Source organism: Schistocerca cancellata, chromosome 4, assembly GCF_023864275.1.
Source record: "Schistocerca cancellata isolate TAMUIC-IGC-003103 chromosome 4, iqSchCanc2.1, whole genome shotgun sequence".
Lineage (NCBI taxonomy): Eukaryota > Metazoa > Arthropoda > Insecta > Orthoptera > Acrididae > Schistocerca > Schistocerca cancellata.
The window spans coordinates 732066370-732092534 of NC_064629.1; the positions used below are offsets into that span (position 1 = coordinate 732066370).

General features: G+C 42.7%; 1 protein-coding gene across 3 annotated transcripts in view; it reads left to right on the plus strand.

The window, feature by feature from the left end:
* The window catches only part of LOC126183827 (uncharacterized), a 147377-nt gene that overhangs the window by 66159 nt on the left and 55053 nt on the right, over nucleotides 1–26165 (plus strand). For 2 of the 3 annotated variants that reach the window (XM_049926084.1, XM_049926083.1), the window contains exons 6-7: nucleotides 9989–10139; nucleotides 10244–10377. In XM_049926084.1, the coding sequence (XP_049782041.1) occupies nucleotides 9989–10139; nucleotides 10244–10377 (285 nt within the window). The remainder of the gene's footprint in view (nucleotides 1–9988; nucleotides 10140–10243; nucleotides 10378–26165) is intronic. The other variant, XM_049926085.1, reaches the window with a different exon arrangement.

Genomic DNA, 26165 nt, shown 5'->3' on the forward strand with positions numbered 1-26165 from the left:
TTTTGCAACATGAAGTCACCCGAGCAATTAATTCTACACACAATTGGAAAGCCCCTGGAAATGATAAAATAGCAAATTACTGGCTAAAGAAGTTCACCTCAACACATTCACATCTAACTAAATTATTTAACAGTTACATTGCAGACCCATACACATTCCCTGATACACTTGCACATGGAATAACCTATCTGAAACCTAAAGATCAAGCAGACACAGCAAACCCAGCTAAATATCGCCCCATAACATGCCTACCAACAATATACAAAATATTAACTTCAGTCATCACACAGAAATTAATGACACATACAACACAGAACAAAATTATAAATGAAGAACAAAAAGGCTGCTGCAAAGGAGCACGAGGATGTAAAGAGCAACTGATAATAGATACAGAGGTGACATATCAAACTAAAACTAAACAAAGGTCCCTACACTACGCATACATTGATTACCAAAAAGCCTTTGATAGTGTACCCCACTCATGGTTACTACAGATTTTGGAAATATACAAAGTAGATCCTAAATTGATACAGTTTCAAAACACAGTAATGAAAAGCTGGAAAACCACACTTAATATCCAAACAAATTCAGATAACGTCACATCACAGCCAATACAGATTAAGCGTGGAATATACCAAGGAGACTCATTAAGTCCTTTCTGGTTTTGTCTTGCTCTGAACCCACTATCCAACATGCTAAATAATACAAATTATGGATACAATATTACTGGAACATACCCACACAAAATCACACATTTGCTATACATGGATGATCTAAAACTACTGGCAGCAACAAATCAACAACTCAACCAATTACTAAAGATAACAGAAGTATTCAGCAATGATATAAATATGGCTTTTGGAACAGACAAATGTAAGAAAAATAGCATAGTCAAGGGCAAACACACTAAACAAGAAGATTACATATTGGATAACCACAGCGACTGCATAGAAGCGATGGAAAAAACAGATGCCTATAAATACCTAGGATACAGACAAAAAATAGGAATAGATAATACAAATATTAAAGAAGAACTAAAAGAAAAATATAGACAAAGACTAACAAAAATACTGAAAACAGAATTGACGGCAAGAAACAAGACAAAAGCTATAAATACTTATTCTATACCAGTATTGACCTACTCATTTGGAGTAGTGAAATGGAGTGACACAGACCTAGAAGCACTCAATACACTTACACGATCACAATGCCACAAATATAGAATACATCACATACATTCAGCAACAGAAAGATTCACATTAAGCAGAAAGGAAGGTGGAAGGGGATTTATAGATATAAAAAAGCTACATTATGGACAGGTAGACAATTTAAGAAAATTCTTTCTAGAACGAGCAGAAACTAGCAAAATACACAAAGCAATCACTCATATAAATACATCAACTACACCATTGCAATTTCATAACCACTTCTACAACCCTTTAGATCACATAACATCAACAGATACAAAGAAAGTAAATTGGAAAAAGAAAACACTACACGGCAAGCACCCGTATCATCTAACACAGCCACACATAGATCAAGACGCATCCAACACATGGCTAAGAAACGGCAATATATACAGTGAGACGGAAGGTTTCATGATCGCAATACAGGATCAAACAATAAACACCAGATATTACAGCAAGCATATTATTAAAGATCCCAACACCACAACAGATAAATGCAGACTTTGCAAACAACAAATAGAAACAGTAGATCACATCACAAGCGGATGTACAATACTAGCAAATACAGAATACCCCAGAAGACATGACAATGTAGCAAAAATAATACATCAACAACTTGCCATAAAACATAAACTAATAAAACAACACGTTCCCACATACAAGTACACACCACAAAACGTACTGGAGAATGATGAATACAAATTATACTGGAACAGAACGATTATAACAGATAAAACAACACCACATAACAAACGTGACATCATACTCACCAATAAAAAGAAGAAATTAACACAACTAATTGAAATATCCATACCCAACACAACAAATATACAGAAGAAAACAGGAGAAAAAATTGAAAAATACATCCAACTGGCTGAGGATGTCAAGGACATGTGGCATCAGGATAAAGTCGACATTATCCCAATTATACTATCAACTACAGGAGTCATACCTCACAATATTCACCAGTACATCAATGCAATACAGCTACATCCAAACATATATATACAACTACAAAAATCTGTAATTATTGATACATGTTCAATTACCCGAAAGTTCCTAAATGCAATATAACATATACCATACAGTTACAAGGAAGTCACGCTTGACCGAGGTCCGCGTCACGTTCCATTTTTAAGCAGACTTAAGTCTGAGAAAAAAAAGTCGATAATAATAATAATGTGTCATCCAGGATTATCCAGGAGTCATACCACACAATATCCACCAGTACATCAATGCAATACAGCTACATCCAAATATATATATACAACTACAGAAATCTGTAATTATTGATACATGTTCCTAAATGCAATGTAACATATACCGTACAGTTAAAAGGAAGCCACGCTTGATCAAGGTCCACGTCACTTTCCATTTTTAACCAGACATAACGTCTGATAAAGGAAAGAAATGATAATAATAATAATAATAATAATAATAATAATAATAATAATAATATAATATTGATCAAGGTCCACGTCACTTTCCATTTTTAACCAGACATAACGTCTGATAAAGGAAAGAAATGATGATGATGATAATAATAATAATAATAATAATTATTATTATTATTATTATTATTATTATTATTATTATTATTATTATTATTATCTTTCCTTTCTCAGACCTTAGGTCTGGTTAAAAATGGAAAGTGACGCGGACCTTGATCAAGCGTGACTTCCTTTTAACTGTACGGTATATGTTACATTGCATTTAGGAACTTTCGGGTAATTGAACATGTATCAATAATTACAGATTTCTGTAGTTGTATATATAAGTTTGGATGTAGCTGTATTGCGTTGATGTACTGGTGGATATTGTGAGGTATGACTCCTGTAGTTGATAGTATAATTGGTATAATGTCAACTTTATCCTGATGCCACATGTCCTTGACTTCCTCAGCCAGTTGGATATATTTTTCAATTTTTTCTCCTGTTTTCTTCTGTATATTTGTTGTATTGGGTATGGATATTTCGATTAGTTGTGTTGATTTCTTCTTTTTATTGGTGAGTATGATGTCAGGTTTGTTATGTGGTGGTGTTTTATCTGTTATAATGGTTCTGTTCCAGTATAATTTGTATTCATCATTCTCCAGTACATTTTGTGGTGCATACTTGTATGTGGGAACATGTTGTTTTATTAGTTTATGTTGTATGGCAAGTTGTTGATGTATTATTTTTGCTACATTGTCATGTCTTCTGGGGTATTCTGTATTTGCTAGTATTGTACATCCGCTTGTTATGTGATCTACTGTTTCTGTTTGTTGTTTGCAAAGTCTGCATTTAACTGTTGTGGTGTTGGGATCTTTAATAATATGCTTGCTGTAATATCTGGTGTTTATTGTCTGATCCTGTATTGCAATCATGAATCCTTCCGTCTCACTGTATATACTGCCTTTTGTTAGCCATGTGTTGGATGCGTCTTGATCGATGTGTGGCTGTGTTAGATGATACGGGTGCTTGCCATGTAGTGTTTTCTTTTTCCAATTTACTTTCTTTGTATCTGTTGATGTTATATGATCTAAAGGGTTGTAGGAGTGGTTGTGAAATTGCAGTGGTGTAGCCGATGTATTTATATGAGTGATTGCTTTGTGTATTTTGGTAGTTTCTGCTTGTTCTAGAAAGAATTTTCTTAAATTGTCTACCTGTCCATAATGTAGGTTTTTTTATGTCGATAAATCCCCTTCTTCCTTCCTTTCTGCTTAATGTAAATCTTTCTGTTGCTGAATGTATGTGATGTATTCTATATTTGTGGCATTGTGATCATGTAAGTGTATTGAGTGCTTCTAGGTCTGTGTTACTCCATTTCACTATTCCAAATGAGTAGGTCAATATTGGTATAGCATAAGTATTTATAGCTTTTGTCTTGTTTCTTGCTGTCAATTCTGTTTTCAGTATTTTTGTTAGTCTTTGCCTATATTTTTCTTTTAGTTATTCTTTAATATTTGTATTATCTATTCCTATTTTTTGTCTGTATCCTAGATATTTATAGGCACCTGCTTTTTCCATCGCTTCTATGCAGTCGCTGTGGTTCTCCAATATGTAATCTTCCTGTTTAGTGTGTTTTCCCGTGACTATGCTATTTTTCTTACATTTGTCTGTTCCAAAAGCCATATTTATATCATTGCTGAATACTTCTGTTATCTTTAGTAATTGGTTGAGATGTTGATTTGTTGCTGCCAGTAGTTTTAGATCATCCATGTATAGCAAATGTGTGATTTTGTGTTGGTATGTTCCAGTAATATTGTATCCATAATTTGTATTGTTTAGCATGTTGGATAGTGGGTTCAGAGCAAGGCAGAACCAGAAAGGACTTAATGAGTCTCCTTGGTATATTCCATGCTTAATCTGCATTGGCTGTGACGTGATATTATTTGAATTTGTTTGGATATTAAGTGTGGTTTCCCAATTTTCATTACTATGTTTAGGAACTGTGTCAATTTAGGATCTACTTTGTATACTTCCAATATTTGTAGTAACCATGAATGGGGTACACTATCAAAAGCTTTTTGGTAATCAATGTATGCGTAGTGTAGCGACCTTTGTTTAGTTTTAGCTTGATATGGCACTTCTGCATCTATTATCAGTTGCTCTTTACATCCTCGTGCTCCTTTGCAACAGCCTTTTTGTTCTTCATTTATAATTTTGTTCTGTGTTGTATGTGTCATTAATTTCTGTGTAATGACTGAAGTTAAAATTTTGTATATTGTTGGTAGGCATGTTATGGGGCGATATTTAGCTGGGTTTGCTGTGTGCTTGATCTTTAGGTTTCAGATAGGTTATTCCATGTGTAAGTGTATCAGGGAATGTGTATGGGTCTGCAATGTAACTGCTAAATAATTTAGTTAGATGTGAATGTGTTGAGGTGAACTTCTTTAGCCAGAAATTTGCTATTTTATCTTTTCCAGGGGGCTTTCCAATTGTGCGTAGAATTAATTGCTCGGGTGACTTCATGTTGCAAAATTACCACTTCAGGCATTTGTGGCTGTTTCTGCTTGTATCCACCGTGCATGTCTGTTATGTTGTACTGGGTTTGACCGTATGTTCCTCCAGAAGTGTTCCATGTCTGTTAAGTTTGGTGGATTGTCTATTTTAATGTGTGTGTTATCTATTGTCTGGTAAAATCTCTTTTGGTTTGTGTTGAATGTTTGGTTTTGTTTCCTTCTATTTTCACCTTTTTTGTATCTTCTAAGTCGTTTGCCCAATGCTTGTAATTTTTGCTTCTTTTCATCTAATTGCTCTGTCGCTTCTTGTTGTGAGATTTTACCTAACCTTTTTCGTTTTTTGTCTGATATTTCATTTCTTATAAATTGTGTTAGCTGTCCGATGTCTTTTCTCAGTTTTTCTATTCTGATCTGTAGCCTGTGTTGCCATGCTGGTTTTGTGGGTTTCTTCTGTGTGTGTGTGTGTGTGTGTGTGTGTGTGTGTGTGTGTGTGTGTGTTGGTTGGTTCTGATCTCTGCCTAGTGTGTATATTTAGTGTAGTGAGTGCTCCTATATAAACCAGTAGTTGTAACTCTTCCATAGTTGTATTTTCATTTATTTTGTTGTGTATGATTGTGTTGATAGTTGTTATTGTTGTTTCGACTTGTGGGTTATTTGGTGGTCTATGCAAGAATGGTCTAATGTCTGTATTTGTGTCTTTGTATTCTATATATGTCAGCTGAAATTTTTCTTCTGTATCTAACATGTGTGTCACTTCGTGTTCTATTTATGCTTGTTCTGGTGGCTGTCTTAAGATTTTGTTTTCCTCTGATTGTTTAATTTATGCGTGTTGTTCTTTGTTTGTTTGCTCTGGGATGTTTGAGTCCATTACTGTATTTTCTTCTTCTTCTGACTGTACATTATTGTGTTCCTGTATTTGTTGTACTTGTTGTTTGATGTTTTCTAGTTCTGACTGGGGTATCCTGTTATTTTTGATTATTACACGGATCTGATCAGCTAGTCGTTGTTCTGTTAAAAATTTTAATTCCGGGTATCTGGTAATAAATGTTGTATATACTTGTGTTCTGTATCGAGTTGTGTTGGTTCCTAAGTTTGTTGCTTGGTAATAACAGAACATGAGGTGTCAGTTAACTTCATCAGACCATCTCATCCTCTGTCTTTGTTTTCCTTCTAGGGCGGTTGCGGGAAGCATGTCCTGCAAAACACCTTTATTTGGATTTAAATCATTTTACGTGTGGCTAGCAGTGTCATTACCATTGTGGATGGGCATAGGGTTCAAGCGTCGTCCCCGACCATGACAGCGCTTGTCCGAGGCTTCATTAGTTCTGTCCTGAACCAACTAATCACACTAAAAGGGGGGTTAGCCCTATTAGTGGTTTGTTCTTTTCGTCACCTTTTACCACTGGCAGAACATACCGGAGGCCTATTCTTTTCCCTGGCCTCCACAGGGTTTATTATTATTATTATTATTATTATTATTATTATTATTATTATTATTATTATTATTTTCTGTGGTTCAACTACAGGGTGTCTTTCAGCTAGACACCACTCTGACAATTTTTTTGTGTTTAACCTACCCCTGTTATCCAACTGGGGAAAGGGGACCTACAGTTGAACATGGAACCCAAACCAAGTGTTGTTTCTAGTCATTCCTCACATCATTGAGCAGTGAAGGCTAGGTTAAAACGAAGACAGAAAAAGTTATGGTTCTGCTGAGATTTATTCTTGCAACCTCTTGATTTCCAGGTGTGCACTTTACTGCTAGATCAACAGGGTCAACATTCGATTAATAGTTTCGGAGATTAGCATGTTCAAACAGACAAAAAGAGAGACACAAAGGTTTTAAATAAAACCTTAAATCCCCGACCCCATGATTCAGTTTTGGTGAAATAAAGCGTGCATGGATTATCATGTTCAGACACAGACATGCCAGTTTTACGGTTTTGTTATTTGTATAAATTGCATTTCACAAATGGTTAGTTTTGCTATAAGATTGTTATTTGTGAATCATAGGAAGGAAAATACCCACAATCTAGACTGAAAACTCTGTGGGTCCTCTTTTATTAAAAAAAAAAGTGTAATGACTCAAAAAAGAAAGAAATGCAGAGGTTGAATAGAAAGGAAAGAGATTAAGAGCTAATGTTAGGTGATGATTCAGGTAAAAAGAATACATGCATAGGCAAAATACATCAAGTTGTCAGTTGCTGATGTTGGAGAAGACTCCATATGTCGTTTGGGATGATTGTTCTAAGCAGCAAGTCTAGTGGTGGCTGGTGTAGTCATAAAGTGAAATCAAATTAGCAGTGGCTATTATACATGGGACAAGATAAAGTGTCTCATCCTGACATTGAAAGAGGAGATTTATTATTTTGAAAAAGTAGTCATTTCTAATGAGTAGGTTTACTCTCTCAATTGCTGTCATGGAAGATTGGCAAAATATACATCTAAACAATTGCCATAGCCTCCTTATTGGGCTTGGCATATTTTCCATTCACAAATATATTTAGTTGCAACAATGAGTTTACGTTAGTGAGACAAATCTGATGAATAGGATGGATGTTCTTAAGTTTCATATTCTAAACCGCGCAGTTTTTCTAGTGTCAAAACACCTTTGTGGGCAGGCATATCATCCTAAAGATTACGCTCTTTATTTTGCACTCCATGTGTCTTCTCTAAAAAATTTTCTTCCATTTGGTCCTGAAGACTTCACTAGTTGTCTGTACGATAATTGCTAAGAAGGATCCCTGTGACATCCAAGAAAACACAAGTAAAACCCTTTTTGGCAAATAAAATCAATTGCCTTGTCTGGTGCAGAACCACAGGTTTCAGGCTACACTTTAATTGTAGTTTCAGTGCTGACCAGAAGTGACTGGTATCTCATGCACAGTAAAGACCAAAAAATTAATTGGGTTATTTTTTAAATTGCTGAGAAATTTATTTTAGCATTTATCTTTGATCATTATTTAACAAATTTTGCACAAGGCTTCTTAGTAGATAATTGTTCATGATACACTGAAGTGACAAAAGTCATGGGATAATGATATGCACATACACTAGTGGCCATGGTATCGTTATACAAGGTATAAAAGTGCAGTGCATGGGAGGAGCTGCCATTTGTACTCAAGTGAATCATGTGAAAAGTTTTCGACGTGATTATGGATGCATGATGGGAATTAAGACTCTGAATGTGGAATGGTAGTTGGAGCTAGATGCATGGGACATTCCAGTTTGGAAATAATTAGGGAATTCAATAGTCAAAGCTCCACAGTGTCAAGAGTGTGCTGAGAACACCAAATTTCATGGATTACCTCTCACCGCAGAAAACAAAGTGTCCGACGGCCTTCACTTAACAACTGAGAACACTGACAATTGTGTAGAGTTTTCAGTGGTAACAGACAAGCAACACTGCGCAAAATAACCACAGAAATCAGTGTGGGACGTATGAAGAAGATATCCGTTAGGACAGTGTGGCAAAATTTGGTGTTAAAGGGCTATGGCAGCAGGCAAATGATGTGAGTGCCTTTGCTAACAGCTCGAAATCACCTGCAGCACCTCTCCAGGGCTTGTGACCATATGGGTGGACTCTAGATGACAAGAAAATCGTGGCCTGGTCAGATGAGTCCCGATTTCAGTAGGTAAGAGCTGATGATAGGGTTAGTGTGTGGTGCAGACCCCAAGAAGCCATGGAACGAAGTTGTCAGCAAAGCACTGTGCAAGCTGTTGGTGGATCCATAATAGTGTGGGCTGTGCTTAGATGGAATGGACTGGGTCCTCTGATCTTATTGTATCCATTGATTATTGACTGGAAACAGTTATGTTCGGCTACTTGGAGACCATCTACAGCCATTCATGGATTTCTTGTTCCCAAACAATGGTGGAATTGTTACTGGCCCACAATGGCTTATGACTGGTTTGAAGAACATTCAGGACAATTTGAGCTAATGATTTGGCCACCCAGATTGCCTGATGTGAATCCCATCGAATATTTATGGGACATAATTGAGAGGTCAGTGCATGCACAACATCCTGCTCTAGCAACACTCTCACATTTATGGATGGCTATAGAGGCAGCATGGCTCAATTTTTCTGCAGGGGACTTCCAACAACTTGTTGATTCCATGCCACGTAGAGTTGCTCCACTATGCTGGGCAAAAAGAGTCAGACATGATATTAGGATGCATCCTATGACTTTTCTCACCACTGTGTATATATACCAGACTCCTTCATCAGATAAGCCAGTTACATCAACTTCTCATGCATCTTTAGTCATTGATTCTTCAGGACATGTTGTGCACTTTCTCAAAGGTTCCACGTTTGGATGCAGTTTCTGGTTCTTCGCCGAAATCATCTTTGAGGGGAAATACGGCAGTGCTTGAATTCAGCTGCTTAGTTCTTATTCTTAAATAGTGAAATAAGACTTGGGATGGTAAATCTTCAGCAGCCTCAAATGAATTTTTGGTGGCAATAAACTGTATAAACAGAGAATTTTATGGTGGCTTGCCATTTATGCACTGCTTCATTGCCATTTCTGTCCCAGGGCAAGAAATTTTCTCCTTACCCCATAATATGAGTGGGCAGCGGCTGTTAGTGGTTATCTCCACACTACTTTTTTAACCACAATTATTTCTGAACCAATTACTTTGGGAAGTTTGTATAGTTTGCAGCATAACTTTACATTCTGTAAACAAATCAAATTAACTCTCCTATTATTTTTTTGAGTTGATAATCAGTTAAACTTGGTGCCCAAAACCTATTTATGTTAAAAATTTACCATGTTAATGTTTTTCAGCATTTTTAGTTCTGATTTTTCTTATAGTACTTCTTGATTTAGGTACATTGTAAGAATAATTGAATTTAGTACTTACAGGAAAATGCTAACTTGAGAGCTCATCTAAACTGTGAAGTGAACAAAAATCGGTCCCTTATGGAGAACCTGAGGAGGCTTGAAGTAGAGGTAGAGAGACAGGCGCATCAGTATGACATAGCTCGCCAAAACAACTCAGTGGCAAGTATTAATTTTCAGCCATAGCATATGAGCCCATTGAAGCTAATAGTTTCCATTGACAATTAGAGTTATTGTGATTTTTAATAAGCTTTCTTCAATTTTAGGTAGTTGCAGAATTGGAGAATGAGCTTGATAATTGCAAGAGGCGGATTGCAGATCTATATAGTATTATCAGTGACAAGGAAATGACAATAACGTTCTTATGTCAGAGTTTTGGTGGTGTAAATGAACGCGATTTTGCTGTAAGTAACCAGCAGTATATATCACATATTGCTCTAAGATGAATGAATTGGCAGTCAGTAAACTGTGCTTTTACTGTGTTTGCAAGGGTATAAAATTCACTGGTAGCAACTGTCCAAAATATGAGCATATTACAGAATCTATCACCTTATCAAGCAATCTATGTTAAGATCTTTTTAAAATCTGTGGCTTGTTGGGACTTTATCTCCAGTTTATAATTTGACATCTGAAATAAGCACTGCAATTGTATGGAAGTATACTTGGACAGATCTAAGCTGGGAAATTTCCTTAAGGTGCACACCCAAAGGAAGCAGGTTACTCACATATTGGATGAAAGCGTGAGCCTGCTTGAAGCAGTGCAACAGATCTCTACATTTTATATAGTGGGACGAGCATATGGTAGCAAAAGGATGGCAGGATCAGCTGGCTACCCAAAATGATCAAAACATTCTTTCCCCACTTCAGTGGCCAGTGGCCAACTCACTATACCAGAAGAACAGTAGCATGCACATGCTGGCTGATCTGCAGTCTTACAAAAATGATCTGATAGAAACTGTTCAGTAAAAAAGGTAATTCTTTTGCATTTTATAGCCCCATGTGGCGTGGTGAACTTGCCTACCTTTCTATAAATGCACATAGTTATTCATATGTTTTGAAATTAAGTAACCCATCACATGAAAGTCGAATAGTTTGCAGCAAAAAAATATGAGTTGACACAGTTGGTTTTGTGCATATTAGGTGCAAAATCATCAGGTACAAAATGTAGCTGACATATTGAATTTCTTGTCCGCCCCCGGTAGCTGAGTGGTCAGCGCGACGGAGTGTCAGTCCTAAGGGCCCGGGTTCGATTCCCGGCTGGGTCGGAGATTTTCTCCATTCAGGGACTGGGTTTTGTGTTGTCCTAATCGTCATCATTTCATCCCCATCGACGCGCAAGTCGCCGAAGTGGCGTCAAATTGAAAGACTTGCACCAGGCGAACGGTCTACCCGATGGGAGGCCATCGTCACACGACATCATCATCATTGAATTTCTTTTTTTAAACATGGGACAAGATATTATTCCTTCAGTCTCAAGAAAATGAATTACATGTAGTGCACAAGGGTGAATTATTCATAACCACTATCATATTTCATAAATGGCTGAAGATACCAAAATGAGTTTCTAACAGTCAATCTCGTGTAAAAAGGAGCATTTTGCCATATGGTTAATATGTGAAACTTTCTTATCTACTGTGATATAGAAGTAATTGTAGGTCTTTTTGCCAATGGAATAATGTAATTTTCTAAGGGCCACCAATAGTGGTGAAAAGAATTTGTCAAGGTTCTAAACAATATAAGTGAAGAAATTACAAATTTATTTATCCACCAATGATGAGCTTTTTCATAAGTTGTTGACTTGTCTTATGATCTGCTTAAGGATTCTGTTGCTATTGCAACTGCATTAGCATGCTAGTAAAAATGAAGTTTGTGTAAACTGCACTTTGTTTTGGCAAGTGAAGCAGAATCTAACATGAGTACAAGAGAAATGTATTATTTTACAACGTACCAACTACCACATTGTGCAGAAAAAAACTGAGAGTAAAAAAAATGAATTATATGGTTCCTTATGCAATTGGAAAATGGTGGCCAGAACTTGAATAGCAAACTGAATGAGATTTTTAAATGTTCTGAATAAAGTGAATGGAATAGATGATGTAATTAAAAAATTTATAAAATATGATTTCTTACTTGCAGTTTTTATTCCATAAATAAAAACAATATACAGGGCAAAATACCTAATGTTTTCACCTAAAATGTTAAGGGAAGATGAAACATATTGGTGATTTGTTTTGATCTTCACAATTACACTTTGCAATGGACTCATAAAATAATGACCAGTGCCTTTTCATAACCTTATTAACAACTGAATATGGACATAAACTTTGATTTATAAAATGGAAATATCATTTATTTCCTTGCAAAATAGTAATACTTGGTGAGATAAATTGAGTGATGTACCTAGTTTGTAGGTCTGACAGAAAATTATAGAGTAAAAATGAATTTAAAATTTGAGTTTCCTGATGTCCTAAATGACACACTGCACAGAGATTCGTGGCACTTTCATCATTAAAATGCTTAATCACAATTACCTCATAAGTAACATATTGCCCATAAAAAGGTACAAGTGGAGTGAAGTGCAGTGAAGTCAGTGTCAGCATGGTAAAGTTTGTTAGGTGAAATGCAGAAAGTAATTTACTCTTTGTTATTTGTAAATCACACACATTTGCATTTGTTGAGAACTAGTGAGTGAAAATAAATACTGCTTCTACTTTGTTCTTAACATTCATAATTAAAATGGGGTCTCTACACAAAGAAACCATGATTTTTTTAACAGTAGATATTGTGGAAAGCATATAGCAAAAAATTGGTTCTACTTCGCTTTATTTAGGTTGTCTGAAGGACAATGCTCAGTAGTTCAAGCTTATCCTATTTCAGTGAAGCGTTCTATCATTGAGAGAGTCAAGAACTTCCAGGTTGTGCAAGAACTTCAGAAAACCTGTTGGTCATTATTTTATGAACCTCACCTTGTGACTCTGTGTTGGTGAAAATGGTTGAAGATGTTTTAATACATAAGAAAATATTTTAGGTGAAAATCGTAGGAACCAAACCAGATATAACACTCATTTGCCTCCCACTACAGAGTGGATCTGAATTGCAGTAATATCCTCAATAGCTATCCACTACAGTAATGACATTTCCAGGAAAAAATTCCACCAAATAACTCTAACTCTTTTCAAATAGTACCTTCCATACTTCCAATAACATGATGAACTGTTCTGTAAATCTTATGGCATAATCATGTATAACTATCTTTTGACACTATAATTCATACCAGAGATGATGAGCAGAGGTCAAGAACTTGGACAGCCTATTAACCCGTTTTGTCAGACCCAGCAGCTTACACTTTTTAGACGGAAACCTTCCCACTTTGAAAAATGAGTCAGTTTCATATTGCTGTCTGACATTAGAAAGCAGATAACTGTCTAGTATTACCTGATGTATTTCAAGAAACTAAACCATGGAATAAAGTTCAAACTGTGAAGAAAAAAAAGGTCAATTCTACTATGTCAGTTCCATTAAATTCGTGATTATGCACTCTGTTAAGAAACACTCAGCAGAACTCTACAGGTAAGTACAAATTGTTAGACATGTTGCTACATACAACATGATTCATCACTTCATGTGATGCTCTTCCATTATTCTAGCGTCCAGCAGTGATTTGTTCTGATGGGTAGTGCACAACTGTAATTGTGGCAAACATTCAGACTTATGCTCATTATTTCTGTACTGCAAATTTCCCACAGAATGTAAGTGTGATCACACATCAGTGGTATGAGTATTGCCATCATTTTCTGATGCCTATTGAAAGCCTATGTTAAATTTTCTCTAAAAGAGCTTGCTGCTCTCTTCACAATATTGTTGACATCCACCATGTGATGCAATGCTTGGTGCTGAGGTTTTGTATTTTTATGGTCTTACAATCACTGCATTACTCGCAATCAATACCTTCACTGTAAGATAAGTGGTGATGTTGCTGGTGACAGTGCCACTAAAGCAGAGGTACTAAACACAGTTTTCCAAAATTTCTCCACTAAAGAAGATGAAGAAAATATTCCAGAATCTGACCGACAACTACTGCCAACATGAGTAACTTAGAAGTAGATATCTGCAGCGTAGCAAAGCAGCCTAAATCACTTAATAAAGGCAAGACCTCCAGCCCCTCCCCTCCCCACTCCAGCCCCTCCCCTCCCCACTCCAGCCCCTCCCCTCCCCACTCCAGCCCCTCCCCTCCCCACTCCAGCCCCTCCCCTCCCCACTCCAGCCCCTCCCCTCCCCACTCCAGCGCCTCCTCTCCCCACTCCAGCCCCTCCCCTCCTCACTCCAGCCCCTCCCCTCCCCACTCCAGCCCCTCCCCTCCTCCTCCTCTCCCCCCTTTCTTCCATAGCCACTTCACCTCCTTGCTAGGTCATCAGCTCGGTAGCCAGTCTGTGGGGTGGGGCTGTCATGTACCCATCTGGCTGAGCCACCTTATACAAAGGGGACCAGACTGATGGTACCCTGCACTGTGAACTCCTCATGAAAGTCTAGGTGTGGTTGGTTATCTTTTTGGTGCATTGGAACTCCTGGTAATGACTGTTGTGCCAGGCGGCCAAGCAGGAGAGCTTGTGTGAAGTTTGGAAGGTAGGAGACAAGGTACTGGTGGAATTAATAGAGTACAGCAATCAGTCACATATAATGTTTATTGCCTATGGAGATTTCTGTCACTCTGTGGCCATCTTCAGTGCTAAAGGCCATATAAAGAACTAATTACGATAAGGTAACACCAAAGCCTTATTAAATGTCAACTGTATACACTTTAAATGTGAGTCATTCGTGAGATACGTACCAGTAAATGTAAGTTAAAACGTTAAAACCACTTGTAATGCACACTGTCCGGACTGAACTAATCATGTCAGTTTGATTTCACAGTCACAACAGAGCGTGCTTCAGTGTCCTCTTTACATGTGTGATGCATTGATAACATGCATTAACATTAGTTTACAATTCATATGTTTTATCATTTTATTTATTATTTTATACTCTCTAAAAACTTAAGCACGTAAAATGAAGAAGGTGGTGTAAAAGCAGTGACTAATGTTGTACAGTTATACATGGTAGTAATTGTGTCAACTAAAAAGTGATATCAACTATAGCTGGATACTTTACAATTAAAGATAGTTTAAAAATACAAAACATCTTGCTCAAAATAGCTAAGTTAGTAAAGTTTGTGGACAGACAAGAGAGGTGTTATAAGTTATTGTACCAGGAGCAGTTTGTTAAAAGAACTGGAAGTCTTTCTGTGTTTAAATGCACTCTCTTATAAGTTTCACATGAGAATAATTATAATTTTACACAATTTGGTGTTAGCAGTAATACTTTCAACTGTGCCATGTAATAATTTTGGAAATACACTACTGGGCATTAAAATTGCTACACCACGAAGATGTCGTGCTACAGACGCGAAATTTAACTGACAGGAAGAAGATGCTGTGATATGCAAATGATTAGCTTTTCAGACCATTCACACTAGCTTGGCACCGGTGGTGACACCTACAACGTGCTGACGTGAGGAAAGTTTCCAACCGATTTCTCACACACAAAAAGCAGTTGACCAGCGTTGCCTGGTGAAACGTTGTTGTGATGCCTCGTGTAAGGAGGAGAAATGCGTACCATCACGTTTCCGACTTTGATAAAGATCGGATTGTAGCCTATCGCGATTGCGGTTTATCGTATCGCGACATTGCTGCTCGCGTTGGTCGAGATCCAATGACTGTTAGCAGAATATGGAATTGGTGGGTTCAGGAGGGTAATACGGAATGCCGTGCTGGATCCCAACGGCCTCGTATCACTAGCAATCGAGATGACAGGCATCGTATCTGCATGGCTGTAAATGGATCGTGCAGCGACGTCTCGATCCCTGAGTCAACAGATGGGGATGTTTGCAAGACAACAACCATCTGCACGTATAGCTCATCTTCACGTATAGCTCGACGACGTTTACAGCAGCATGGACTATCAGCTCGGAGACCATGGCTGCGTTTGCCTTTGATGCTGCATCACAGACAGGAGCGCCTGCGATGATGTACTCAACGACGAACCTGGGTGCACGAATGGCAAAACGCCATTTTTTCGGATGAATCCAGGTTCTGTCTACAGCATCATGATGGTCGCAACCGTGTTTGGCGACATCGCGGTGAACGCACATTGGAAGCGTGTATTCGTCATCGCCACACTGGCGTATCAACCAGCATGATGGTATGGAGTGCCATTGGTTACACGTCTCGGTCACCTCTTGTTCGCATTGACGGCACTTTGAACAGTGAACGTTACATTTCAGATGTGTTATGACCCGTGGCTCTACCCTTCATTCGATCCCTACGAAACCCTACATTTCAGCAGGATAATGCACGACTGCATGTTGCAGGTCTTGGATACAGAAAATGTTAGACTGCTGCCCTGGCCAGCACATTCTTCCGATCTCTCGCCAATTGAAAACGTCTGGTCAATGGTGGCCGAGCAACTGGCTCGTCACAATACACCAGTCACTACTCTTGATGAACTGTGGTATTGTGTTGAAGCTGCATGGGCAGCTGTACCTGTACACGCCATCCAAGCTCTGTGTGACTCAATGTCCAGGCGTATCAAGGCCATTATTACGGCCAGAGGTGGTTGTTCTGGGTACTGATTTCTCAGGATCTATGCACCCAAATTGCGTGAAAATACACTCCTGGAAATGGAAAAAAGAACACATTGACACCGGTGTGTCAGACCCACCATACTTGCTCCGGACACTGCGAGAGGGCTGTACAAGCAATGATCACACGCACGGCACAGCGGACACACCAGGAACCGCGGTGTTGGCCGTCGAATGGCGCTAGCTGCGCAGCATTTGTGCACCGCCGCCGTCAGTGTCAGCCAGTTTGCCGTGGCATACGGAGCTCCATCGCAGTCTTTAACACTGGTAGCATGCCGCGACAGCGTGGACGTGAACCGTATGTGCAGTTGACGGACTTTGAGCGAGGGCGTATAGTGGGCATGCGGGAGGCCGGGTGGACGTACCGCCGAATTGCTCAACACGTGGGGCGTGAGGTCTCCACAGTACATCGATGTTGTCACCAGTGGTCGGCGGAAGGTGCACGTGCCCGTCGACCTGGGACCGGACCGCAGCGACGCACGGATGCACGCCAAGACCGTAGGATCCTACGCAGTGCCGTAGGGGACCGTACCGCCACTTCCCAGCAAATTAGGGACACTGTAGCTCCTGGGGTATCGGCGAGGACCATTCGCAACCGTCTCCATGAAGCTGGGCTACGGTCCCGCACACCGTTAGGCCGTCTTCCGCTCACGCCCCAACATCGTGCAGCCCGCCTCCAGCGACAGGCGTGAATGGAGGGACGAATGGAGACGTGTCGTCTTCAGCGATGAGAGTCACTTCTGCCTTGGTGCCAATGATGGTCGTATGCGTGTTTGGCGCCGTGCAGGTGAGCGCCACAATCAGGACTGCATACGACCGAGGCACACAGGGCCAACACCCGGCATCATGGTGTGGGGAGCGATCTCCTACACTGGCCGTACACCACTGGTGATCGTCGAGGGGACACTGAATAGTGCACGGTACATCCAAACAGTCATCGAACCCATCGTTCTACCATTCCTAGACCGGCAAGGGAACTTGCTGTTCCAACAGGACAATGCACGTCCGCATGTATCCCGTGCCACCCAACGTGCTCTAGAAGGTGTAAGTCAAGTACCCTGGCCAGCAAGATCTCCGGATCTGTCCCCCATTGAGCATGTTTGGGACTGGATGAAGTGTCGTCTCACGCGGTCTGCACGTCCAGCACGAACGCTGGTCCAACTGAGGCGCCAGGTGGAAATGGCATGGCAAGCCATTCCACAGGACTACATCCAGCATCTCTACGATCGTCTCCATGGGAGAATAGCAGCCTGCATTGCTGCGAAAGGTGGATATACACTGTACTAGTGCCGACATTGTGCATGCTCTGTTGCCTGTGTCTATGTGCCTGTGGTTCTGTCAGTGTGATCATGTGATGTATCTGACCCCAGGAATGTGTCAATAAAGTTTCCCCTTCCTGGGACGATGAATTCACGGTGTTCTTATTTCAATTTCCAGGAGTGTATAATCACATGTCAGTTCTAGTATAATATATTTGTCCAATGAATACCCATTCATCATCTGCATTTCTTCTTAGTGTAGCAATTTTAATGGCCAGTAGTGTATGTTACATGAGGAACAGTTAAATGAAAATGAAACACCCGCCACAACAGGATCATGGAATGGTTCCATTCGAACATAATCACTTCATGCATTAAGACATTTATCCCACTGGGTGGTGAGATGTTCAATTCCTGTTCCGTAGAATGCAGTTGGCCATTGACAGATCCACAACTGCACCTACCCTTGCACATCGTCGTCCAACTGAAACTGACATCCACGTGTGTCTTTCTTCAGGTCACCAGAGGTTTGAAAATCACATGTGAAAAGGTTCAGGCTGTACAAAGGATGTTGCAGTTCTCTGACCAAGTAGCTGAACTTACCTTTAGCCAACTGGCTTAGGGGATGGCATTATTGTGCAACAGGACAATTCTGTGTGACAGCATTCTGAGTGCCTGACAGCAAACAAAAACGCCAACAGTTGAAACACAGAATTGATTGTCTCATCTCCCAGTGGGATAAATGTCTTAATGCATGTGGAGATTACTTCTGAATGGAACTATTCCATGGTCCAATTGTGGTCGGTGTTAGGCTTTCATTTGACTGCCCCTTACCTTTGTCTCCAAAACTTAGTACTCCCCTGCAATCTAGAAGGAGTGTAATCATAACTAGGTCATTATTGTCAGATCTTAGTGTCTGTTGGGATTGGCCCGTAGTAGCAAAATCCCAATTATTTTGAATCAGTTCTCAAAACAGGGAGCTTCTCGTGATCACCTGCTCATTAAGTAGTTTCCTCCAAGACGATGCCTGGTAGTGAAAGATTTCAAACTTCTCCAACAGCTCTATATGCCTTCCCTTCATGGAGAAGCATGTAAGAAAATTAATGAAAAATTAAAATAATGTAGTGAAATATTTCACCAAATGAAATTTACCACTTAAGAGTGATGAACCCATGTACTCCTACTCTTAGAGCACAAATAAAAGTCCATAAAAATATTTGTATATTAGGCTGATTTTTAACAGTAGAGGTGACCCTGTTGGAAAAGTAGCAAAGAAATGCTTAATTTTTTTAAAAAAGTGCTTTATTTTTAACATTTAATACTCCATGAAAAAAGTTACGAAGTAGTTAGAAAAAAAAAGATATACAGGTGTCAAATGTCATGAAATTGGTTTTTTTAGTTATGACTAATTTATACACCAATTGTCAGATTAACAACACCATTGAAATCATTACGAAAAACTTTGCCACAAAACAAATTGTCCAGTGATGAAATCAGTTAGTATGTTGAGTTGCTTATATTAATTTTGGAGTATAATTACTTTAAATTCAAAGGGGATACATTTTTACAGAAAGAGGGTTTAAGTATGGGTAGCCCCTTTTCATACCTTTTAGCTGATATTTTTCTTAATCATTTGGGGAATAAATTCTTTCAGGACAATCACTGTGTGACAAGTAGACCTCTGTACTACTTAAGATAGGTTAACGACACTTTGCTATGAATTAAGAGGTCATGATGATGTTACAACAGTTGTCAACAAGTTAAATGGTCTTAATTTGAATTCACATGTGAGATGCAGTCAAGTAGATTAACTTTTTATAATTGAACATTATTATTTTAAATGGGAAACATGCATTTTGAATTTACAGAAAGCACCTGTATGGGCAGTAGCATAAATTACACCTCAGACCACACCATTCAGCACAGGAAGGCGTACTTTAATTTCACCATCAATCAGTTGTAAAAAAAAAAAAAAAATAATTCCACTTTCAAGTACAGATCATGAAGCTAAGCTGAATACGATAAAACATATTGCAAGGTCAATAACATGTATAACAACAAGGTAAACAAAAGGCAGAAAGAAAATAGTTTCTTTGTAGTTGACAGTAGCAACAATAAGTTCATTTGTTTACCATACTATGGCAAAATTAGTGACAGGGTGACATCAGCTTTTAGTAAACAAAAAGTAAATGTTGCATTTTCTGCTCTGGGTAGTGTGGGTAGAATTTTAAAGAATATTATTGAAACAAGAATTCTTTTCCATAGGTCAGGTGTCTATAGAACTGAATGTCTTGACTGTGGTGCTTGTTTTGTTGGACAAACTGGTAGACAGGTTTAGTGAATGTGTTGTATTAGACTGTAAAAATGCAGCATAAAAATCTAAGTTCACTGCCCACTGTCTTGAACCCCCCTGCGGGTTCGGGGGTTAGAATAGGCCCGCGGTATTCCTGCCTGTCGTAAGAGGCGACTAAAAGGAGTCTCACATGTTTTGGCCTTATGTGATGGTCCCCTCTCGGGTTTGACCTCCATCTTTCTAAATTATTCCGAAGAGCGAGCCAATTGGGGAAGGGCGCCTTACATGGTGCACTGTATCCGTCGTGCAATTAGACCTTTAGCCGGCTTTCACGTCGTTGCAATGGTGTCCCGCTCGTTTTCGATCTTTAGGGCGGGGATACGTCCCTGGGTGCGATTACCACGCTGCCCTCTGCAGTGTTTCTTTTAACTGCGACGACGACCTTGGACAGTTTTGCACCTAAGATCCAGCACGGTAGCCAGTCCGTTGTGGTGGGGCCGCCATGTACCCTCTTGGTTGTAGCCCCCTGACAACACAGGGATCGCTCTACTGATGCCTGCGCCGTTAACTCCCCACGTATGCCAAGGAGTCGATGCCTATCCTCCTGGGGTATCAGGACTCCCGGCAACGGCCATCCTGCCAGGTGGCCTTTGCTGTGGCTGGGTGGCGCCCGTGGGGAGGGCCCTTGGTCGGAGTAGGTGGCATCAGGGCGGGTGACCCGCAATGAAGCGTGGTACATCATCTCTCGCTGGCGGCCAGCCGCCAGCAGTCTCTAAGCGTTCTCGGGCTCAATTTAATGCTCAGAAGTACGATCCGAAAACGTTCCCCTCCCTGGCCACGCCATGGGAAGAGCGTAAGTCCCACGTTGGAGGTAACAGTTATTCGCCCCGATTCTTAGTTTGCACGAGAGCTGATGGGGAGTCTTTTCTCTCCACAAAGCCTCAGTTCTTCGTCGAGCATTTAGAGGACAAGTTTGGGGAGGTGGAGGGCTTGTCTAAAATGCGCTCTGGCTCAGTACTGATACAAACGGCATCCTCCGCCCAGTCACGCAGGTTACTTGCTTGTGACAAGTTGGGGGATGTTAACGTTACTATTACTCCCCATAAGAGTTTAAATATGGTCCAGGGTGTTATTTTCCATAGGGACCTCCTTTTGCAGTCTGATGACGAGCTGCGCGCCAACTTAGAACGTAGAGGTGTTCATTTCGTCCGGCGTGTTTATCGGGGTCCGAGGGACAATCAGGTTGCTACCGGTGCCTTCATCTTGGCCTTCGAGGGTGATATGTTACCGGAAAACGTCAAGGTGATGGTCTACCGATGTGACGTCAAGCCCTATATCCCTCCCCCGATGCGGTGCTTCAAGTGCTGGAAGTTCGGCCATATGTCTTCCCGCTGCACTTCCAGCCTCACATGTCGAGATTGCGGACGCCCATCTCATCCCGATACTCCATGTGCCCCGCCTCCCATCTGCATCAACTGCGGGGAGCACCATTCACCTTGCTCGCCAGACTGCAGAATATTCCAGAAAGAGCGCAAAATCATGGAATATAAGACCCTGGACCGACTGACTTATACTGAGGCCAAACGGAAATACGACTGATTACATCCAGTGAGAATGACAACTTCCTACGCCGCTGCTACAACACCTGTGCTAGCCCCATCAGTTTCGCGCCTTCCGGCCGAATCGACGAGTGGTACAACTCCTCCTGCCCCCTTGCCAGTGGGGGGCTCTACCCACCGGATTGCTCCTGTGCCACCTACCTCAGGAGCAACACCATCCCCCCCATCGGGGACGTCGGTCCCCGCTTCTAAGCCGGAGAAGTGTCCAACTTCTTCGGCTTCTCACGCTCGCAAGGGGTCCCTTGGGTCCCTCCCTTCCCAGGTCTCCACCGGCGGGAAGGCTGATGATCGACAGTGGCGTAAGTGCCCACAATCTGCAGGTCGAAGGGCTTCCCGATCCTCCTCAGTCCCGGAGACTGAATTGGTGAAGCCCTCCCAGCCAGTTAAACCCAAGGAGCAGCGTGAGAAATCAAAGAAGAGCATCTCTAAGCCCAAGGAACGCGCGGTGGTAGCCACCCCATCGCAACCTTCTAGCTCTGCGTCTGCGGATGAGGTGGAGATTCTGGTGTCCGCTGAGGACCTCGATCTCGCCGGTCCCTCAGACGCCGTGAATAGCAATAGCACTAGCACGGGTGCTCAATCGGAGGCAGCAGGTGACCCAGCGGCGTAATCTGCCGTCCCAGTCCCGGCACGCCTTTCTCAGCCATGGACAAAACCATCCTCCAGTGGAACTGCAGCGGTTTCTTCCACCATCTAGCTGAGCTCCGCCAACTTCTCAGCCTTCACCCTTTCCTCTGCATTGCTCTGCTGGAAACTTGGTTTCCAGCAATGCGCACCCCCGCCCTCCGTGGCTATCGGGGTTATTATAAGAACCGAGCAGCTTATGAAAGGGTGTCTGGTGGCGTCTGCATCTATGTCCTTAACTCTCTTCACAGTGAGTCTGTCCCTCTACAAACAGCTTTAGAGGCTGTCGCTGTTAGGGTGTGGACGCCACAGGCTCTTACCGTCTGCAGTCTTTACCTTCCACCGGAGGGTGATGTCACGCAGCATGTCCTGGCTGCGCTGATAGCCCAATTGCCGCCACCTTTCTTATTACTGGGCGACTTTAACGCCCATAACCCTCTGTGGGGTGGGTCAGTGGCAACAGGTCGAGGCGCCACCGTTGAGCATTTATTGTCGCAACTCGATCTCTCGATTTTGAATGATGGTGCCTCCACACACTTCAGTGTGGCGCATGGCACCTACTCCGCCATTGACCTTTCAATCTGTAGCCCTAGCCTCTTCCCATCTGTCCACTGGAGTGTGCATGACGACCTGTGTGGTAGTGACCACTTTCCGATTTTTCTGTCACTACCACAGCGTCACTCTTCTGGGCGCCCTAGCAGATGGGCTATGAATAAGGCTGACTGGGACTTGTTCTCCTCCACTGCCGCTATTGAGCCTCTCTCAACTGATGCCATTGATGCGGTGGTTACATCGGTCACCGCCGGCATCGTCACTGCCGCCGAGTCTGCCATTCCCCGTTCTTCTGGGTCCCCTCGGCGGAGGGCTGTGCCTTGGTGGTCGCCTGAGATCGCTGAAGCGATTAAAGATCGCTGGCGGGCGCTCCAGCGTCACAAGCGACATCCCTCCATGGACCACCTTATCGCCTTCAAACGGCTGCGTGCGCGGGCCCGCCTCCTTATCCGCCAAGGCAAGAAGGAGTGCTGGGAGCGGTATGTGTCCACCATTGGACTCCATGTCACTCCATCGCAGGTCTGGGCCAAAATTCGACGGGTCTTCGGCTATCGGACCCCTGCCAGCGTCCCTGTGCTCTCACTGAATGGAGCAGTTTGTACTGACTCCGACGTCATTGCAAACCGCTTAGCAGAGGATTTTGCTATGAGTTCCGCTTCTGCGAATTACCCCCAGGCCATCCGCTCCATTAAAGAGCGGATGGAACGTCGGAGCCTTTCTTTTCGCACCAACACTTCTGAACCCTACAACGCTCCATTCAGTGAGTGGGAATTTCAGAGTGCCCTTGCCGCTTGCCCTGATACCGCTCCCGGGCCAGATCGCGTCCACTGTCAGATGCTGAAACATCTTTCAGTGGACTGCAAGCGACGCCTCCTCGACCTTTACAACCGTCTCTGGGTCGAGGGTGAGTTTCCGTCGCAATGGCGGGAAAGTATTGTCATCCCCATTTTGAAACCTGGAAAGAACCCTCTGGAGGTGGACAGCTACCGTCCCATTAGTCTCACCAACGTTCTTTGCAAGTTGCTTGAACGGATGGTGAGCCGGCGCTTAAATTGGGTGCTGGAGTCTCGGGGCCTTCTGGCTCCGTCTCAGGGTGGGTTCCGTAAAGGCCGCTCCGCCACCGACAATCTGGTGAGCCTTGAGTCGGCCATCCGTACAGCCTTTGCCCGCCGTCAGCACCTGGTCGCTGTCTTTTTCGACATGCGGAAGGCGTACGATACGACATGGCGTCATCACATCCTTTCTACGCTTCATGGATGGGGTCTTCGGGGCCCTCTGCCGATCTTTATCAGAAATTTTCTGTCGTATCGTACCTTCCGCGTGCAAGTCGCGGCCTCGTATAGTTCCACCCTCGTCCAGGAGAACGGGGTACCCCAGGGCTCTGTCCTCAGTGTCTGCCTGTTTTTAATTGCAATAAACGGTCTCGCTGCGGCAGTAGGAAATTCTGTCTCCGCTTCCCTGTATGCTGACGACTTCTGTCTTTACTATAGTTCTATTAGCATTGCAGCAGCTGAACGTCAGCTACAGGGCGTAATCCGCAAGGCGCAGTCTTGGGCTGTAGCGCGTGGTTTTCAGTTTTCGGCTGCCAAGACCCGCGTTATGCATTTCTGCCGGCGCCGAACGGTCCATCCTGAGCCGCGGCTTTATCTTGCCGACGAACTTCTTGCTGTGGTGGAGACCCACAGGTTTTTGGGTGTCCTTTTTGATGCCCGGTTGACTTGGCTGCCTCATATCCGGCAGCTTAAACAAGCGTGTTGGCGGCATCTCAACGCCCTGCGTTGTTTGAGCCACACCCGCTGGGGCGCCGACCGATCTACCCTGTTGCGGCTCTACCAGGCGTTAATCCAGTCTTGCCTGGATTATGGGTGCCTAGCTTATGGCTCAGCATCCCCATCTGCGTTGCGGGTGCTGGACCCAATTCTCCACAGCGGGATACGCCTTGCCACTGGTGCTTTCCGCACCAGCCCTGTGGACAGCGTCCTAGTGGAGGCAGGTGTACCTCCACTGCGGTTCCGACGCCAACGTTTGCTGGCCGCTTATGCTGCCCATGTTCTAAGCTTGCCCGGGCATCCAAATTATCGTGTCCTGTTCCCGCAGTCAGTCGTCCATCTGCCAGACCGTCGGCCCCGGTCGGGTTGTCCGATCGCTGTACGCATCAAGGAGCTTCTCTGCGGGCTTGGGTTTTTCCCAGTTCCACCTCCTTTCCGGGCGCCTCTGCGTACACCCCCGTGGTGTGTTCCTCGCCCTTGCCTTCGGCTCGACTTGGCACAGGGCTCGAAGGACTCGGTCCCTCCAGAGGCCTTCCGCCGCCGCTTTTATTCCATCCTGGCCACGTATCAGGGCTCTGGAATTGTTTACACCGACGGTTCGATGGTTGCTGGTCGTGTCGGGTATGCGCTAACTCTAGGGGACCATTCCGAACAACGGTCCTTGGCGGCTGGCTGCAGCGTTTACACTGCTGAGCTAGTCGCCATCTTTCGTGCCCTAGAGTATATCCGCTCCTGCTCAGGTGAGTCCTTCGTTATCTGTAGCGATTCCCTGAGCGGTTTACGAGCTCTCGACCAGTGTTTTCCTCGTTCTCGTCTGGTGATGGCTATCCATGAGTCCCTGCATACTCTTGCGCGTTGCGGCCGCTCTGTGGTCTTTGTGTGGACCCCCGGTCATGTCGGTATCCCGGGCAATGAACATGTTGACCGCCTGGCGAAAGAGGCCACGAGTAAACAGTCTCTAGACGTTGGCCTCCCAGAGACTGATTTGCGGGCAGTCCTCCGCCGAAACGTTTTTGCGCTTTGGGACGCTGAATGGCGCAATTGGATCATGCCCAATAAACTCCGTGCCATCAAGGAGACGACGACTGTGTGGCGGTCATCCCTGCGAGCCAACCGTAGGGACTCTGTCGTCCTTTGTCGGCTCCGCATTGGCCACTCCCACCTGACACACAGTTATTTACTGCGCCGGGAGGACCCTCCTGTATGTCGCTGTGGGGCGGCTTTGACAGTGGCCCACATTTTGTTGGCCTGCCCCCTTTTAGCTGTGGTCAGGCAGACATTTGCGCTGCCTGATACGCTCCCTGCCCTCTTATGTGATGACCCTGGTATGGCTGACTTAGTTTTCCGTTTTATTCGGGCAGGGGGTTTTTATTATTTACTCTGAGTGTTTGTTCTGTTCT